An 18937-nucleotide genomic window follows, 5' to 3' on the forward strand; every position below is an offset into this window, starting at 1 on the left:
GGCAATTCTTTACTCATCTCAACAGTTTAGATGGTAAAAGTAGTTCCCCTGAAGTTTTTCATTAATTTCAGATATTTGCTAAAAATAGAATTTTGATCAGGTATTATGGATTATTTTCTCTGATACTCATTGACAGAAAATATGTTTTCCTTGAATGCATAGTAGATTTTCCTGAACCAGAGGTCTTAATTTTAATGTAATACATAATCCATTTGAAATTGAACTAACACACAACTGATACACACTGTGCCAGATCTGCATGGAAACAAAGGTCTGTGAGATCAAGAGTTATTTTCCCTACCTCACACCAAGCATTTTCCAATTTTTAAACTTATTTATGGCTCTCTGCATATATTACTTGTGATTGTTGTAAAGTTTTAGGCTTAAAGATTTTTGTATATCTATGGACAACTTATATTCCTGCATAAATCACTTCTGGTAAATTATCATAGACACAAAAGACTTTTCTCTGTGTACACATGGGGGAAAAAAAATAAGTGCTGGTAAACCAGCAACTTTTTTTTTAATGTCATCATTGTGCAAAGATATCAGCTTGGAGCAGACTTAAGCATTTGAACAGAAGGAAGAAATATTTGATTACTAAACATGGTGGTGCTCAGCATTCTTATGCATATAAGCATTCATTAAAAAGTTCAATTTGTTGCAGGGCTTGGTTTCTCAAGATATCGTCGGTCACAATAACATTTATCATGCTTTCAGTAGTTTCTGGTGGACTAAATGGTGTTCTTGGCAGACTTGCTCACAATAAGAGAAAAAGCAGAGCAAACTTTTTTGTTCCTCTATTGAATATTGAAGTACTTGTCAAATAAAAATATATCCAACATTTGTCTTCTTTTTCCTGTAGAAGGAGTGCTATGGATTCTGGTAGTCTTTGATTGCACCTTTTAGATGAAAAAGGAAAAGAATTCCAGAAAATGTCAGATATACTCTAAATAATCATTGCAAAACTGCCCAGTGTCACACATGCTAAGGTACATACATGCCAGCAAACACCACACCTGCGCACAGCAGTGCTGGTTTCAGAAGCAGGAAAGCTGATTGATGAGTTTCCTTTCAGATGTTAGGAACTTTTGCAATTATCCTCATGTTCTTATAAACCTCTAGCAGTAGAAATCTCAAAACAAATAAAATAAATATTATATATATATATATATAAATAACCCCAAACCAACAACAACAAATAAAACCGAAACCCCAAAACAGAATCATCCCATATACCAACAAAATAGAGGTTACTTTGCAAGAAATGAAGATTCTTGGAATTGTTTTCTATCCACTTGTACATGAATGTCTTGCTTATGTGAAGTCTATCTTACTCTTACACCTTTCTCAAAGGGAGGTAGGAAGTGGAATGGAACCATTGTCATCTTCCAAGTATTGTAGACAGAGCTGAACTAAAACCAAAAGTGATTTCAGAGAATTAGATTTCTTAATCTAATTATTCTCTTCTCTTGTGTATATAGTACTGCATTGAAGATGCTTCTGCCTGTATGAGTTTTTTCCTGATCATCCAGCACAGACTATTTTTTCCCCAGTTATTCTGAGAGAGTGTTAAAGGTTCAAACACAGGAAGGTGGTGTTGGGAGAAGCCCCTCAGAGAATTTTTGTTAGCATAAACACAAAAGGTTTAGGCTTGGAGTCCCAAGGGTGAGGACAAAAGATAGCTGATGACTTTTAGATTCAAGCTTAATGGTTGGGTGGAGGTGAGAAAACAGAACCCCAGCACCTGGGCTTGGGGAGAGGTTTTTCTTTCTTTGTTCCCTGTGTGCTGGTTTGACTTTTTGGGGGTTTTCTTTGGGCAGCTGCAGAAAAGGAGCCACTGCTTGCTGGTGAGCTCTTTTTCTGGCTCTGCTCTTTGTTTTTCCCCCTTCACCTCTGGGGACCCTGAGCTTGAGAGAGAGAGAAGAGAGGAGAGACACAGCTGCTTCAGGACACTGCAGACCCTTTTTTTCCCCTCTTCCTGGGGATCAATTTGGACTGCAAGGAGATTCCTGGGAACTATCACCATTTCCTCCACTCCCAGGTTTTTTCCTTCTTTGTTTGGAACAGAGGACAAAGAGAGAGTGAGAGAGAGAGAGAGTTCATGTGAGTGCTCCCTTCTTGACTCTGCCTTGCTGGGAAAAGACTGAGAATTCATCTTGCAGCCAGCCAAGGTGGGACACTGACACTGTCCATAAATATAACTGCTCCAGGAGGAACCTACTGTTTGGGGGTTGTTCTCTTTTGTTTTTACTTTTGGTGTTGAGGGAGTAGTTTGCTCTGGTCTGTATACAGTTATATCTATATCTACATATATAGTAGTTAAGAAAGTTATCCTTATATCCATTTTCTAATTAAAGTTCCTTTTCTTAAATTTAATAAAGAGTGACATGATTATTGTGGAGGAATCCTCTCCTCTGCCGTTTTTGGTAAACATTTTGGTTTTTTCTCTCAAACTAAAACAGAGAGTGTCTTTAAGCATTTGATACAGCTCCTCTCACACCACTGATAAAAGATTTTCAGACCCAGTAAAACTGTGCAGGTGGTTGGTAAAGCTGCATAACTGTTGAGTTCTTGACTCTGGTTTTGAACATGCCATTGGATATGACACTTTTTGAGTGATACTGTTCCTGTCTGAGTTACAGAAAAGGAAAATTTACTTCTTGTGATGAGTTTTCTGAGTAGAGAAAAGATCTACAATAATCAAATTCACTGATTTCTTAATGAAGCTTTATAGTTATTTTAATTAGTTTTCTTTATGAAGAAAGTGAAGTGATCCTTAATTCACATTCAACCTGTGGCTTCTTAAATTTTCAGTTTAATATATGTCTTGCTTAAAATTTATAGAATAATTTAGAGCATAGGTAAATGGAAATTACCTGCATGCACAAAACAATTGGGATGTCAAGAATCTTGAAAATTGTATTCATTCATCATGCTTTAAAATATGAAAAAGGCTCTGCACAGTCATTTAAAGCACAAAAATTTTATTGATATCAAATTTTCATTTTTGATTTGTGTAAACTGAAACAGATGTTTTACATCTGTAATTGAATGAGTGTGCCAGAGTTTTTAGTAATTGGTTTAAACGGAGATTCTTGCACCTCTGGATCACAAGTAGGCCATATTTGGCTTGCCTGTAGATTCCTAGTAGAAAGACAGATAGCATTAGAAGTTAATATTTTGGTGTGGTTGTGTAAAGTTCAGACTGTAAATAAATAAACCTACTCTTTTCAGTCAATTCAGCTGTGGTAAATGCCATGCATGTAATGTGAAGTATCTTGTATGGACAGCTTTTATTTAAGATGTTTGTAGAATCTCAGAAAATGCTCTTGGTAAAAAAGGGCAGTTCTGTAAAAGAAAATTTTTGGAGGGAGAATTTCTGGTTGAATTGGCATTTTTATGTTTTTGATATCACTGCCAGTCAGATCAGATGAAAATGACAGGGAATTTCTACCATAATGCTTGTGTTCTGTCCATCTCTATTTTAAGTGCTTCTTTTAAAAAGCTGAGGAGCATAACTCCCTAAATACACTTACCTATCTTTTCCCAAGTTTTATAGGAAGCTGATAAATTTTTTGCACTAGAACAAACAAACAAACAAACAAAGAAATTGCACCCATCTTAATCTCCTTTGCTCCTGAAGGGTGTGTGGAAATTCTTCTGTTTTCTGTTTGAAGTCATATTGACTGTAACGCCTCTTCATCATCTTTCTTTTTGCTGTCATTACATATTAATTGCCCTCCATCCTACTCTATCTTCCTTTGACTAGGGGAAAAAAAATCTTGTTTCAATAAAGCTTTTTGAGCCTCAGACACTGTTATGTTGCCTTAAACTGAACTAGGGCATTAAGATTTTCCTGCTAATGAACTGTAAGAGGTAGAGTTCCTTTCTCTGTCTCTGGGGTTTTTTTTCTGCGGTTCTACCTTCATGATAGTCATAAAAGGATGCAGGTTAGCTCTAAGATGCAATTATCAAGTTTCAAAAGGCCAGTACACTGTACTTCATTTCCACCATTCACCTTTGCAATTATTCACTTCACTGACAGTACCTCAACCATACTCTACGCTGCAACCACTATTCTGGTCTTCCTATTAAAAGGTAAAATTCAGTGCAAGTCTGAGGAGACATTTTATGGAGAGAAAATATTCACATTTGAAGGGAAAATTAAAGATCTCAAGATTTTTTTCAAATGTTGTAAATTTTTTCTTATCTTTCACTTCCTTTATAAATCAGAATCTAGAGTTGCACACAAGAGCATCTAAAATACTTAATGTCTTTACAAATATGACAATGTATATTTTCAGTGGAAAAATAAACCACACCTGAAATTCTTTTCACTGAAGGTGTGAGATAGGTATCACTGCTGTTCAGTCAATTTGCATTTTTAAACTGAAGCTTCTCTAATATGTTTCAAAATGAAAAGTATGTGTTACTGTTCTGGTGAAAAGTTTTTCTGTGAAAAATGAAAGGAAAGAGTTGAATTTAAGGCAGCAATAGATTCATTTAAAAGATATTTGTTTGTTTTTCATGTAATGAAAGACGGGAAAAAATTTTTCAAGTGCCAGGTTCCATTTAAAGTAACACAGGGACATAGAATCATTTTCAATTGATAAACAAGGAACATTTCAGATCATGTTTCTGGAGATAAACAGATCCCTGAAGATTTTTTTGCCTTTATTTTTTGTTTGCTTGTTCGTTTGCTGGGGGTTGTTGGTGGCATTTTTTCTTTGATTGGTTGGGTTGGGATTTTTTGTTTCTTTTAATTTGTTTTCTTTAATTTTGCCTTGTTTTAATAAGAACAGATTCTCAAAAATCTAAGTAACACCTAGCATTGCCTTTAGTAGTTTCACTTTATCTTTCCTGAAAGACAAATCATCCATTATACAAAGACCTTTCTTACAACATCTCAAAGGAGGTTGAACAGAATTGAGTGTGTTCTGAAAGACCACAACCCTACAAGATTTTTTGTAGGAAATTCCACAAAAGAGATCACAAATTATCTAATTTTGCTTGTTCTTCCTAACTTAATTCCAGACTTTTCACTTTGCTTTTATCTCTCTTCTTATTTTGGAAGAATGGCATGAATGACTGAGAAATAAGGTTTAGGGTTGGTTGTTTTTTTCTGACTTTATTGTGGAGTTCTTTGTGTATATGGTACATACATAGGCAGGCAGTTAAACACCATGCAAGTGTTCGCTCACTCCCCCTCCAGTGTGATGAGGGAGACAATCAGAAAAAAGGGTAAAACATTTATTGAGATAAAGACAGTTTAATAGGAAGATAAAATAATGATAAAAAATATACAAAACAAGTGGCATACATTGCAACTCAGCACCTGCTCACTGATGACCAGCTAAACTCTGAGCAGCAATCAGACCCTCCCAGACAACTACACCCATGTATTTTTTTTTTCAGAGTGACATCATCCTTTTAGCTAGTTTGGATCAGCAGTCCTCTCTCAGCCTCTTGTGCAATCCCAGCCTCCTTGCTGGCAGGGCAGTATGAGAAGCTGAAATGGCTTTGACTTGGTGTAAGCACTGCTCAGCAACAATGAAAATATTCCTATGTTATCAACATTATTCTCATACCAAATTCAAAACATAGCACAGTATCAGCTATTAGCAAGAAAATGAACTCTATCTCATCTCAAATCAGGAGAATTAAATATGCAAATTTATCATTATTGGAGCTTGTAGACATCTTGGGCACAATGAATTAAAATTTTACAGACAAAGAAGTAAGTAAATTTATCTTTAATATCAGATCTTGGCTTGGTAGACATCTTCTGTTTAATTGCCTGACTGAAATTCAACCTTGAATGGTTTCGTGATTTCTCTCTATTTGATGTCTGCCAAAAGTGAATTTGTATTGATCAGTGTCAACACTGTGAAAAGGTGAACTTTCGGGTTTACAATTTCAGCTGTTTATTTTGGCCAAGGCATTGCAAGAACATGTTCCAGAACTTTCATGGATACTTGTAAGACATTATGCCTGTACATTAAGGAAAAATATAGGGTTTGTGATTGTAGTCCAGGAGACAGTATTTAAATGACTAAAAACTTGCATAATTTTGTTGGGGGAGAAATAATGTTTGGGGCTAAACAGAAGTATGTGATCTCTTCATTTCCAGCTCTTGTACAGAAATTCAATGGGTAAAGTTTAAAGACCTCATTGCGAACATGAGAGCATCAGTGTCATGTGCATTGGAGTTAATATACTCTAGTCTATCACCAGCAGCCAGACCACGTGAAAAGAAAAACCAAGCCCAAAACTGATGGTACAAGATTATCTTTCCCTGATTCCCTGTTTAGAATCACAGTATCACAGAATATTCTAAGTTGGAAGGAACCCACAAGGATCATCAAGTACAACTCCTAAATGAACAGCCCATACAGGAACCAAACTCATGACCTTGGTGTTATTAGCACCATGCTCTAACCAGCTAAGTTAATTTCTTGTTTTAGTGTAAGTACAGATGTTCATCAAGTTCTAATGAATTTAATTTGGTAAGTAACCTATAAAGATTATGAGGTAGAATGACTCTAAAATACATAGACCTCTCACTCTCTTGTATTTTAATCAGGTGGGCCACCCTCCAAAACTAGTAGTTTTATAGCTGTATTAAGTCTTCTCATGCAAGAACAAGTCCATAATGTAAAAAAACCTGCTGAATAGTGTAATTGTTAAAAAAAAATTAAAATTAGTTCCCAGTTATTCAGCCAAGATGATAGAGAATGTAAAAGCAATGTATTCCTTTCTTTATTTGCTATTTTAGGCAGTCTTAGATCAAAAACCAATTTTAATTTAAGAACTGCTTTAGATTTATCTCCAAATGCTACCACCCAAGAGTGTATCATGATGTTAAGACTGGCCAAAGTTTAAGCAATATTGTTGGGTTGTGAGGGAAGGGTTGCACATGTGTTGCTGTTTTATTTGTTAAGGAAAGCAAATAATTCATGATGAGAAGGAACAGCCTGTGGAAATATCTGTTGTTGATAAAATAAAATGCCCTGAAGTGTAATCCATTCACTTTGAAAATCTTTGACAAGTTAGTTTTCTGAGTGAAGTAGTTGGTAGTCATCCTCTGTACTTAGAATCACAGGATCTCTCAAGCTGGAAGTGACCCAGAAGGATCATTTAGTCCAATTCCCTGCTACTTGAAGGTCTACATAAAGATAAATCATATGTGCAAGAGCATGGCCCAGACACACCTTGAACTCTGGCAGTTTTGGTGCTGTGACCTTTTCCCCAGGGGACGTGTTCCAATGACCAACCATCCTCTCAGTGAAGAACCTTTTCCTAATGTCCAACCTGAACTTTCCCTGATGTTGCTTCACATGATTTTCTCACGGGTCACCAGGGGTCATGCCTCAGCCTTCTTTTCTCCCAGCTGAACAAACCAAGTATCCTCAGCCACCCTTCATAAATGTTGCCATCAAGCCTTTTCAATATCTTGGTCATTCTCCTCTGGACCCAGTCTGATAATCTGATCATCTTCTTATATTGTGGTGCCCAAAACTGCACACAGTACTCGAGGTGAGGCTGCACCAGCAGAGTAGAGTAGAACAGTCACTGCCCTCTGAATGAATGAATCTCTTTAACTCTATGGAGTTTCTAATTACTTTTATTTACTCAGAAATGAGGTGGCAACAGACAAGTTTGCAATTAGATTCAGCTAGAAAATCATTTAGTAGCTATTCACAGGATCTGAATTATGTTTCTCTGATGCTGTAACAAATCGTTCTCTTTGCCTCACATTGAGTAGCTTTTCATTATTTGCCAGAAATTGCTTTTAGAATAAAATTAAGCAATATTTGAAAAAGAACACCTCTATGGCTCTTTCTAAATCTTTCTTGGTATGTTGATACTCTGTTTCTTCAATGAAGAAGCGCCTCACAATGTTATCAGTCTCTTTTTTGATCAAACAATTGATTTTAGTTCTCACAGAACTGAATGGTTAAAAGACCTTAAAATTTTAAGTTTTATATATTAACATATATATTAACATATATATTTTTCATCTCAATCGGGACTTTTTATTTTCACAGTTTTTATCTTAATCTCTTTTAATCTAATTTAAGAACCAGTTAATAATAACTTGTTAATAGTAAGAACTTGTCAATATTAATCTTCTGATCAATATATGTTAGCACATGATAAGTACCTGTTTTGTTCTATTTAAAAATATTCATTTCACCATGTTTTCTTTTGAATTCTGAGAAACATTTAATGCAGCCTTAACAAAACTTCTGTGTAGTTGTCTCTGAAGAACATATTAGTTCTTCAATAACTACACTATATGACTTAGTAACATGGCTTTTTATTTATCTATAGAATTCTCTCTAAATGTGGATTTGATGGATGAATTCATAAAGTTATCCTGAATTAAAGTTACAGCATTTAGCACAAAAGACAATATTTCCCTTAAGCTTTAACTGTGACCACAAGAAACAGATTAGTGTGAAAACTTAAAAATCTTTTCCCTGATTACGAGGTTAGCAGTATGCAATACTGAAGATATACTTTAGAACTCCTTCAGTTTAATGAATATTCATTACAATCCTTCTAAAGTGTAAACAGAGTAAAAACATGCTGACTTTCATCCTTTGTAAAATAAAAAATAAAGTTTGACATTGTCAAGCCAAACTCAGTGTCCATATTATTTAAAACATTTAATTATTTTTAATATTGTTTTTCCATAAATAGCAGGAAAAGAATAAGATTTTGTTACCAGTTACTGTGTTAAAAATGATCTATGCTTTCCTTTTGAAAAGGTAAATTTGATGAAAAAATTATTGTCTTGGTTACTTTCTTTTCAAATTGAAGTATTTAACTTTATGAAACATGGAAAACATATTTCTTGGACTGATTTCTAAGATGCCCACCTTACTCTGAGGTGAAACCATTAGCCTCACCCAGTGAACAGGGGGTTTTAATCATATTGTTACTTTTTGTTTTTTTCCTCTTTTGGCTATTCTTCCTCTGATCCCAACCCTTCCCAGCTGGAAAGAATGCAGTCTGAGAATACCTCTGGATGGGGAAAGAGTGAGCCACTTGAAGCAGAAAAGCAAAATTTGGAAGAACAGACCAGAAAACTGAAATTACAGGTAAAATAAATACTGAAACTTCTGGAGATGAAAAAATAAAACAACAATGACTAAACTGAGTTGTGATCTCAAAACATACAAAGATGTTGGTTAAAAATAAGGTATGTGTATTACTTAGTTTGATTCTTTGGGTAGCATTCACACCCAAAATTACTTTTTCACAATGTCAAAATGTGTCTCTAAAACAAGGATTATATAAGATAGAACAGCCTGTTCTGCATCTCAAACTTGGATAATTTGAACTCAGTGACTTAGAATTTCTGTAGGGTACAGAAACAGAAAAAAATATATTCCCATTTTTAAAAAGAGCAGGGAGAAATGACAAGTCTAACAAGACTAGGAAACAAAAATGAAGACTGAAAAGAATAGAAGAGATTAAGTAAGCTTTGGTAGCTACAGAGTCCTGCTGAAGGTTAAAGCAAAGAAAGCTATAAGTCAAATCATTTCTCTGGCATGTTGAACATTGAAACTCTTCTTAGGGGATGATCTGTTCAGTTTTAAACCTTATTGTACTGCTAAAAATGATGTGATAAATTATTCAGACACTCCGTTGAGCGTATTTCCTTTATTTTTTTGTTTTCTATGCCAATACCAGAAGGCTCCCATTTTCAATAACACTCTGAAAGCTGTGGAAGAGAAAGGAAAAAAAAAAACCAAAAAAAAAAACAACCAGAAAAACAACACAACAACCAAAGCCTACCAACCAATTAACAAATGTGCATACCAGATGCTTTGAGCTAGGCAGTGAGAAAGTCTTTTTTATATTATTATTTTCCTGGATAGCAAACAATTTAATCTAATTTATGTGCATTTATTGCTGAATAATGTCATGCTGAGTAACAAGATTTAGTTGCAAGAGTTAACTCCTCTTGGGAAAGACTGAGATCTGAACTTGATGTCTACTTTTAAAAGTAATTATATGATTTTTCTATATTTCTCTGATGGGTAAGGAGCAGTAAATTGAAGTTCATGCATATAGGACACCTTTCTGAAATATCTTACATAACAAATACTGGCTATGGACTTTACTAGTATTAATTTTATCTTATTATATCATACATATCATATAACATCGTACTGTATCACATCAGTATTTTCTTGATTTCTGTGTAATACAAGTAATCTGAGGTTGTATATATGGCCAGAAAGATGCTCTTCTGCTAAGGCATGCTATTGTTTTTCAAATGTCTTTGATTTACGTGTTTCTGCTGCTTTGTTTATTTGTTTATTTTTCAAAAATACCAGTTACTTGTAGATTATTAGACATCTGTGATGAACTCTGTCTGTTACTATGAAATCTATCTGTTAGTATCACACCTCTATTTGATTTACAAGATCTGCAAAACACGGAATCACAGAACAAGCCAGACTGGAATGGACCTCAGGTGATCTTCAGTCCTACCTCCTGCTCAAAGCAAGGTCAGCTCTGAAGCCATAATTAGTTGGTCGAGGTTTTGTCCAGTGAGGTCTCAAAAGCCTCCAGGACTGCACAACCTCTCTAGGCAGCATGTTCGTGATGGGTTGACCCCAGCTGGCAGTTGAGCATCCCCCCAGCCCTCATTCACTCTGCAGCAGTAAGGTGGGGGACAGAATTGGACGGGCAAAACTGAGGAAAACCTTGTGGATTGAGATAAGGACAGATTAACTGGAGAAGGGGAGAAAAGAAAAGAAAAAAAATGAAAAAGAAGGCATGAAAAAGCCATCACACATCACCGGGAGGCTGCCTGCATAGCCAGTCTCCAGGCAACAGTTACTTTGGAAAAAACATAAGCCCTCTGCTCTTGCAAGGGACTCTTCCATCCCAGATGAAGTGTCATTACACAATTTCACAAGTTCCCTGTTGGCCCCTTCTTTCAACCTGGGGACAGAACTTTTTGATTCCACCTACAGGCAAGGATATTGCCTCTGCCTGCCCCATCCTCAGAGGGAGATAACAAGACCTTTATGGGAGTAGTTTCCATCCAGAGCTGTGAATTGAGATATTTGCTGTGTTTCTCTATTTTGGACTGAGAACCATGCCCTGGGATATATCATCACCAAGGCTGAATGCTCTTGTAGTCTTCAGCAGGAATTCCAGCCAGGACTTCTTGCTAGGGTCTGCCATGGTATCCTAAACATATTTGTTCACTGTGTCCAGGGCTCCTGGCCTCTGGCTGCAGGGAGACCAAAAATTACCATCACAAAAAGCATTCTGTGGCACCAACAACCCATTAAGAACAAATAAAAATCAACAGTATCAGAGGAAAGGACTGTGGTGAACTCTTAATCATAAAATTAACTCCTCACAGGCAGAAAAGGAAAAGTAGAAACAGTCTTCTGAGAAGTATTACTCTAGCAATGGATTAATGTCCAAATCAGTCATGGTATTGGTCACCTGGCAAGATGTATGTGGAGAAGATAGTGGTTTGTAGAATTAGTTAGCATATTTTTCAAGGTTGCTGCTGCAATTAAATCAAAAACAGGAGTTAAGGAAGGAAAGAGATTTTTTTTCAAGGATTCCAGCCTAACTGAATTTATATCTTAGGTGGAACCTGTCTATTCCCATGTAGACATAGCCTAATGTCAGTCTTGAACCTTTCTAAATTCTGAGACTATTTCTATCTAATATGCTATAATAATGTAAATAATCGGAAAAGAATGGCTTTGACTTCTAATTGTGGAACTTTTATTTCTAGGATGGTAACTGGAGTTCAAATAAAATAACACATTATGTGTGAGGTTAGAAGAGTACAGAAGGATGATTCCTGTAATATGGGTGATAGTTAGATGTTTAGGTTAGCAAAGATTGAAATTAGAGCTGTGTAAAGACCTTTTTGCATCTTCATCTGTATGATTGGGCTTTATTTAGCAAGTAGACCAAAGAGATATATGTAATGCGTTATGAAATGAATTTCAGAGCAAAAACCAGTTACCTAATGTTCTAGCTTTTCCAGAACCTCTATTTTGGAGATCCATTGGAGTTGCTTAGAACGATGTGATGTCATTAATTGATAAATGGCTGAAACATACTTGTAGAGGGTATAAAGCAAACATTGGCAACAATATTTTGTTTAATAATGGATTCAGTAAGATTAAAAACACAGTAACAAAATGTAGATATTAAATCCTTTCTAAATGATTTCATCCCTTTCTAAATGATTTCATGTTGACAGTTATCTAGCTCTTTAATATGTATGTCACTACAGAATATAGGTTTTGTGCAGTCTCTTGCCACTCATAGTGGTAAACCATGCAGATGGAAGTTCTGAACATAAAATTCTTCCTTCATTGTGTATCACAGAAAATGTGAATCCTTAATATTATTCTTAGCTGGCAGTAGGTTGGTTTATAATTTTTCCATATGCAGTTTTTGAGAGTTTGACTTCTGTTGTACAAGATGAGCAGAATTGATGAAACAATTGAGATCAGACATTGTTGCTATGCAGTATTATTGATTGTAGTTCTTGGAATGGAAAATACAGTTTAAATTAATAGCTATGTTATTTGACACATAACTTGGCAACAAATACTAAGTGGATTTACTTGGTTCATCTAGGAAGGGATAAAATGAAGGAAAAAAATCCCGTTGTTGATAGTATAAATCAATACCCAAACCATGCTGTTTATAGAAAAATATTTTATGTTTCATCTGTGAGTATGACCTTTAAACAAACTTATAAATTAGTTTTGGAGAATAATAACTGTATTATTTCTAAAAATTATGGTAAATATCTGGTTATGAAATATGAAATTAATTGAATATGTTTTGCAGTGGACTCATGCAGAATACTGAACTGTGGAGCTTGTAGAGCCATAGATTGATTTTTTTTTCCTAAGTTTAATTTCTAACTTTATTATGATAAGGTTATCATGTTGTCGGGTATAAGAAACTGTATATTTTAAAAATGGAATGATAAAAAACACGAGTTTTTAAGAGGAACCAAATTTAGATTAACATTAGCTAGCACAATGTTTTTTAATTCATCAATATTTTAGGTTTGATTTTTCAAAAGTAGGAAATACTACTTTTTTTCTGTAAATGGTTTGGAAAACAGTTTACATAGCAAGGTTTTGCTAGCAGGGGGGCTGCAGGGGTGGTCTCTGTGAGAAGAGATCAACAATTGCCCCATGCCAGACACAACTGGCTACAACTGGTTCCAAAACGAACCCACCACTGGCCAAAGCTGAGCCAATGTGAGAGAAACAGTCCTGCTGACAGCAAGGTCAGTAAAAGTGAAGGAGAAGGGGGTACTCTGGGCACCAAAGCAGAGATTCCTCTGCAATCCATGGGGAAGACCATGGTAAGGTAGGCGTCCCCCTGAAGCCCAAGGAAATCCATGGTGGAGCAAAGACCCATATTACATTCCATGGATGACCCTACGCTGGAGCAAGTGGACTTGCTCTAAAGGAAGGTGCAGCCTGTGGAAAGCATAGGCATGAGCAGGCTCCTGGCAGGAGTTGCAGTCCATAGGGGACCCACTCAGGAGCAGTCTGTTCCTAAAAGACTTGCCACATGGAAAGGTTCCATTCTCAAGCAATTCTTGAAGAACTGTGTCCTATAGGAAAAAAACCATGCTTGATCATTAGATGGAGGACTGTGTCCCATCGAAATGACAGCACCCACTCTGGAGCAGCAGAACAGCATGAGGAGGAGGGAGAAGCAGAAGCTGTAATGGACTGACCCATATCCCAACATTCCCATCTCGTGCAATGAGGGAGGAGGTAGAAGAGACAATGAGTAAAGAAGTGAAAATCAGCCTGCAAAGAATGGTGAGAGGGAAGGAACATGGTTTTAGATTCATATTTGGTTTTAACCATCTTACTCTATTTTTAACTGCAAATAATTTTAATTTTCACCAAGTCAACTCTATTTTTGTTTGTGAGGATAATTTATCTCAATGCACAAAACCTTCTGTCTTCTTTTTTGCCCCTATCCTAGAGCAGAGAGGGTAGTACAACCGCTGGAAGGGCTTCTGGAAGCCAGCCAAGGTCATCCCATCAGTGTCAGAAATGGGAGTATTCCTTGTGTTTCATAGGCAAAAGTTACTTTTATGATGCAACTTCAATGAGGTTAGTTTTCTTTATATTTTTTAAATAGAGGGACAATATCCTCAGTCTCCTTTTCCTTAGACAAAATAAGTGAAAGGAGTATTTCTCCTTCTAACTATATAATGAGATATTTGACAATGGTTTTCTTACATGCAGAAACCAGTTACCCAGCTGTAGCCTTTGTAATTTCTAATAGTATCACTTTGTAAACTCTAATTTTTATTGATACAAAATTTTGTGTGGGAAGGGTTACAATGTGAATGATAATCTTCTTAACTTTTAACTAAAAAAAATAAAACTAGTAAAGGCTATAAGACTAAATTGCTGGTAAATCAAAAATTATTATTAACAATTATTAACAATTATCAAATTAACAAAAATTTTAAAACAAAAATCATCTGATTCTGCACATCTCTAAGGAAGATGTTATAAAACAGCTGTACTCACTTCCACATTTATTATTAAGATAGTATAACTTAATTTCTTTATCATTTAGGCACCTGTTCCAAACAAAGTACAAATACTGGGATCTTTCTTAGTATATAATTGTATGACAAAGTTTTCAAAGTGACTGAAGTATTGGATGTGTTACTGGAAGGGAAAAAACCAGTCAGTTCAAAGAAACAGTGCATACATATTTGATTCTCAAGAAAGAGAACTGCAAATACCAGAGTTTTGTAGAGTCATAAGGGTTTTCTTGATTCAGAGAAAAATGTTATCACTTATTTTTCTTCTCCAGTTAGAAACTGACTGTTTTCTGAGGATTGCTGTGTATATATATCAGGCCTTTCTGTTTCTTGTGTCTGCTGTGCTTTAATGGTTACCACTACTTACATGTAAACCCTTTGGATGATAAGCTGTAAGATCAGATCATATCGTAGTAACACGTAATTTATATGGTTTATGAAAATGATTTATTACATTTCTTTATGAAAACATCTCAGTTACAGTTTTAAAAACTTTTTATGTATGCAAAATTTTGATATGAGGAAGTTTTATTGTTTGAATATTAAATGCTTTTCTCTTTCACTATGGAAAATATTATGAAATGTCCCAAACAGGGAGCTAAAAAGATTGTTCATACTGTATTTTAATTCTTCACCATGACGGTGGTGAGGCACCAGAACAGGTTGCCCAGAGCAGTTGTGGATGTCCCATCTCTGGTAGTGTTCAAGGCCAGGTTGGATGGGGCCCTGAGCCACCTAGTCTACTGGGAGATGTCCCTGCTCATGGCAGAGGAGTTGGAACTAAGTGGTCTTTAAGGTTTCTTCCAAGCCAGACCATTCCACAATTCTATGATTCTATTCTCCCCAGAAATTTTTGGATCATTTTAAAGTTCATTAATATTCATTTGTTCCAACTGTTTGATATTTACTTGAATGTAGATGTACTGGATTGCACTTTTGGCTACAATGAGGCTGATAATGCACCAATGTTTTGCCTGTTCCTGAGAATACTTTCTTTTCAATCTCCTGCTCAAAGACCAGTATAGTGGTAGTGGGCAAGAGGTTTAGATAGGAAACATTCAGGACAGCTGACCCAAATTTATCCAAGGGGTATCTTTACAATATGATGTGCTCAGCAGTAAAAGCTAAGGGAACTAAGACTGGAGACATTTGTTGCTAAGGTGTTTGTCTTCCAAAGCAATGCCTATGTTATTCTGAAGCCCTGCTTCAAAGGAAGTGGAAGGACATTACCCGCTGTTGGGAAGTAGAGAATGCATCACTATGGAGTTTTTTGAGGGATGGTTTGCTTTACTTCCACATGTAGCCTTTTGTGTGTATTTGCTGGTTTGTTTGTTTGTTTTTGACTAAGCAGCCTGTATCTTGAACCATGAGGTTTCTCATCTTACTTCCTCCCCGTGACCTGCTGAGGTTGGGAAGTGAGAGCAGGTGGGTGAGCACGCGGTAGACAGCCAGGATTAACGCACTGTGGTAGCACTTTGTTGCTGAGAGACAGCCTTAGTTCTCTGAGTTCCACAGAAACTTATCACAAGTTATTAATTATAACCATATTATCAAATACCTTTGAGAAATCAAATTTAAGAAGTGGTTGAGAAAAATAAATGGAGTAAGAGAAAGTGACAAGTGCTGCAGCTGCATTAGCATACCTTTACATTTTGGTTAAAAGTTGTAATGTGGCTTTAAGGCAGATTTATTCATCTTCCCCTCTTGAACTGGTATTGCTTTACTTCAGCATGGTTTTGTGTACACTTAATTCTTTTTGAAGGAAACTATGTGGGGAGTTCTGCTTCAGGTATTTACAGTCCTTGATCCAAGCCCTTAGAGAGTGGCTGAGACTAGAGCATTGACAGTGTTTAGGATGGCCTCATACCACGTGTGGATTAAGGGCCAGAGGAGAGGCAAAGTCTAGACTCTTGTGTTTGTGCATGGGCCTCAGCACTGGCTGCTGTAGTCTGCTTATTAACTTCTGTTCTGCTGACTTACTGATGTGAATAGGGCCAAATGCAAAAGGAGATGGAAACTGCTTCCTTGTCAACAGTGATCACAGTAGACAGTGATTTGTCTACTCACTATCTGAATGCCTGTGGACTGCCAGATGCATTTTGAGGACGCAGCAGAATATGCAGGAGGAGTTTTATAATTTGCCTGGATGATAAGAGAGGAGATTGAATACTATGGGTTTGTACTAATTCCCATGTGTTTCATTCCTGGTTTTGTGTCACAGATCTCTTGGACTGAGTTTTTAATATAGTTTTTGTTCTTCATCAGAACAAAACTCAAGACAAGACATATTTGCAATATTATTGTTAAAACCCTTGATATTCATCCAGTGCTATTCATTCAGTGGAGAATTATATTTATTTCATTGCAAACCTCTGGGGCTGGTTGTTGCAGTGATAAAGCACAGACTCCACAGTTTGTTCCCTTAACAGATTTCTAAAACACAATATATTTTGTCAGAATTATGACTTGGGATATAGTTGGTTTTATATGCTTTTTTTCTAATTACCTTCTGATGAAATGCTTTTTTCAATTCCTTAGAAAACCCTTTAAACTGTAGAACTAAAACCACACAGAGTTTTACAGTTTTACAGTTCATTTCCTCTAGCAAATTATGTTGATATTTAATAAAAGTAAGGAGAAAAGAATTTACTAGATTGCAAACTGTTATGGATCAGTCCTCAGCACTGTACTTTTCTCATCAAATTGTTTCCAGTTTCAAAAGTATTTAATTCAGAATTCCTGACAAGAAAAGGTGAAAGTGCAATAACAGATTTAAAAATTAATCTCTCACATCTGACTAGAGGTATAAGAGTATTAATATGTTTCAAATTTTAAATTTATCTATAGTATTTTATCTCCTATTTTCTAACTTCTTGAATGAGCCTGTAAATTGTAGTGATAAAATTTTCAAAGATTGTATAAAAAAATTTAAATTACACATTTTATAACAATGATAATAAAAAACTATAGGTTTTGCTGATGAATGTATACAGGTGGCTATTCTATATTGTTTTTTCTACTTCAGGACAATATTTTTATTTCCCTTAAGAAGAGCATGAATATCTTAATTCAATAATTTACATTGAGATCTACTCTAATCATAAGATAATAGAAGGTCTAGTTGGAGGAGATCTCTTCAGTCATTTAACCTCAACCTCAGTGATGAGACCAAAGTAGTGAAACCTGTAATTTTAAATGGAAATATATAGAGTATTACCTATACCAGTTAGAATATTTTCTTCTTTTTAGACTGAATTTCTCTATTTAAAAGTCATTGGAAGCCATTCAAGACAGAAAGGGGAAAAACAAAAAGAAGAAAGATTAATTTTTCAACTCTTTTTTACATACTGTTTATGTAACAGTCAACAAACTATCTGATGTTCTGCTGTGGATTTGTTTATAAAAAGACAAATAAGGGTTTTTATAATTTCTGCAAGTTGTTTATCATATTCTATTTGACCTGCCTTAGTTAGCTTTACAAAAATCTGCCAGATTGTAAGATCTAATTTTTCCCCTTTGAAAACAGCCAGTTGCACTATTCATGTGATATAATATTGTATTTAGTTCCCTTTATGAAATAAATACAGTATACTCCACCGCAGAATATATGTTTGAGGAACTGACTTAACTTTTTGCTGCCCCATTCTGAGTCTTGAATGTGTTTTCAGACTGTTCCCAAAATCTGTAATAAAATCCAGATATTTAATTCTGTTTTTTCCCCATTTTGTTCATTCTTGAAATACATTCTTTACATTTTTGGTGTTGATACAAGGTCAGGAAGTTTCTTTTTTTTTTTTTTTGTTTCATTTGGTTTGGATTTTTTGTCTCATGATCAATTGTCAGTTGGTAAAGGGGGAATAAATGCATCAAAGTGTGTTGATGCTCAGTTCAAGTTTCATTCCTTTACATTCATCCTGACAAATGTGACAATTTCAGTGATTAATCTTCTCAGTTAGAAACTTTGTTCCTATGTGGAAAAGCCTTAAGCTTATCTCAGTTGGCGAGGTACTTTTTACAGTTACTGAATATTTGAAGAGTGCTTCTGATTAACTTCTGACTTCTGTGAAGTAGCAGACTTTCAAATTCACTTGCTGCAGGAACAGGAGCTGGATCTTGATGATCCTTGTTGGCCCTTCCAAATCAGGATATCCTATGCTTCAAATTCCTTTTTAAGGAAAATAAAATAAAATAAAAATAAAAAATAGAGAGAGGTTAATTCAGCCTTCAGTTTGGGGCATCTTTTAACGGTCTTGGACAAGGAGCAGTATCCCTCTTAAAAATGCATGTTTGTGGATTTGAACTCTATTTTGTGATATTTCTGATTAACTTCAG

The 18937-nt window shown here is 35.5% G+C and overlaps 1 protein-coding gene across 4 annotated transcripts in view; it reads left to right on the top strand.

Moving 5' to 3' along the window:
* The window catches only part of CCDC102B (coiled-coil domain containing 102B), a 169404-nt gene that overhangs the window by 41398 nt on the left and 109069 nt on the right, over positions 1-18937 (top strand). For 2 of the 4 annotated variants that reach the window (XM_071554899.1, XM_071554902.1), the window contains exon 5: positions 9006-9110. In XM_071554899.1, coding sequence (XP_071411000.1) covers positions 9006-9110 — 105 coding nt within the window. Of the gene's footprint in view, positions 1-9005; positions 9111-10445; positions 13166-18937 lie in introns of those variants that run through there. The other 2 variants (XM_071554901.1, XM_071554900.1) reach the window with 2 other exon arrangements.

This window comes from Pithys albifrons, chromosome 4 (genome assembly GCF_047495875.1).
Source record: "Pithys albifrons albifrons isolate INPA30051 chromosome 4, PitAlb_v1, whole genome shotgun sequence".
Taxonomy (NCBI): Eukaryota; Metazoa; Chordata; class Aves; order Passeriformes; family Thamnophilidae; genus Pithys; species Pithys albifrons.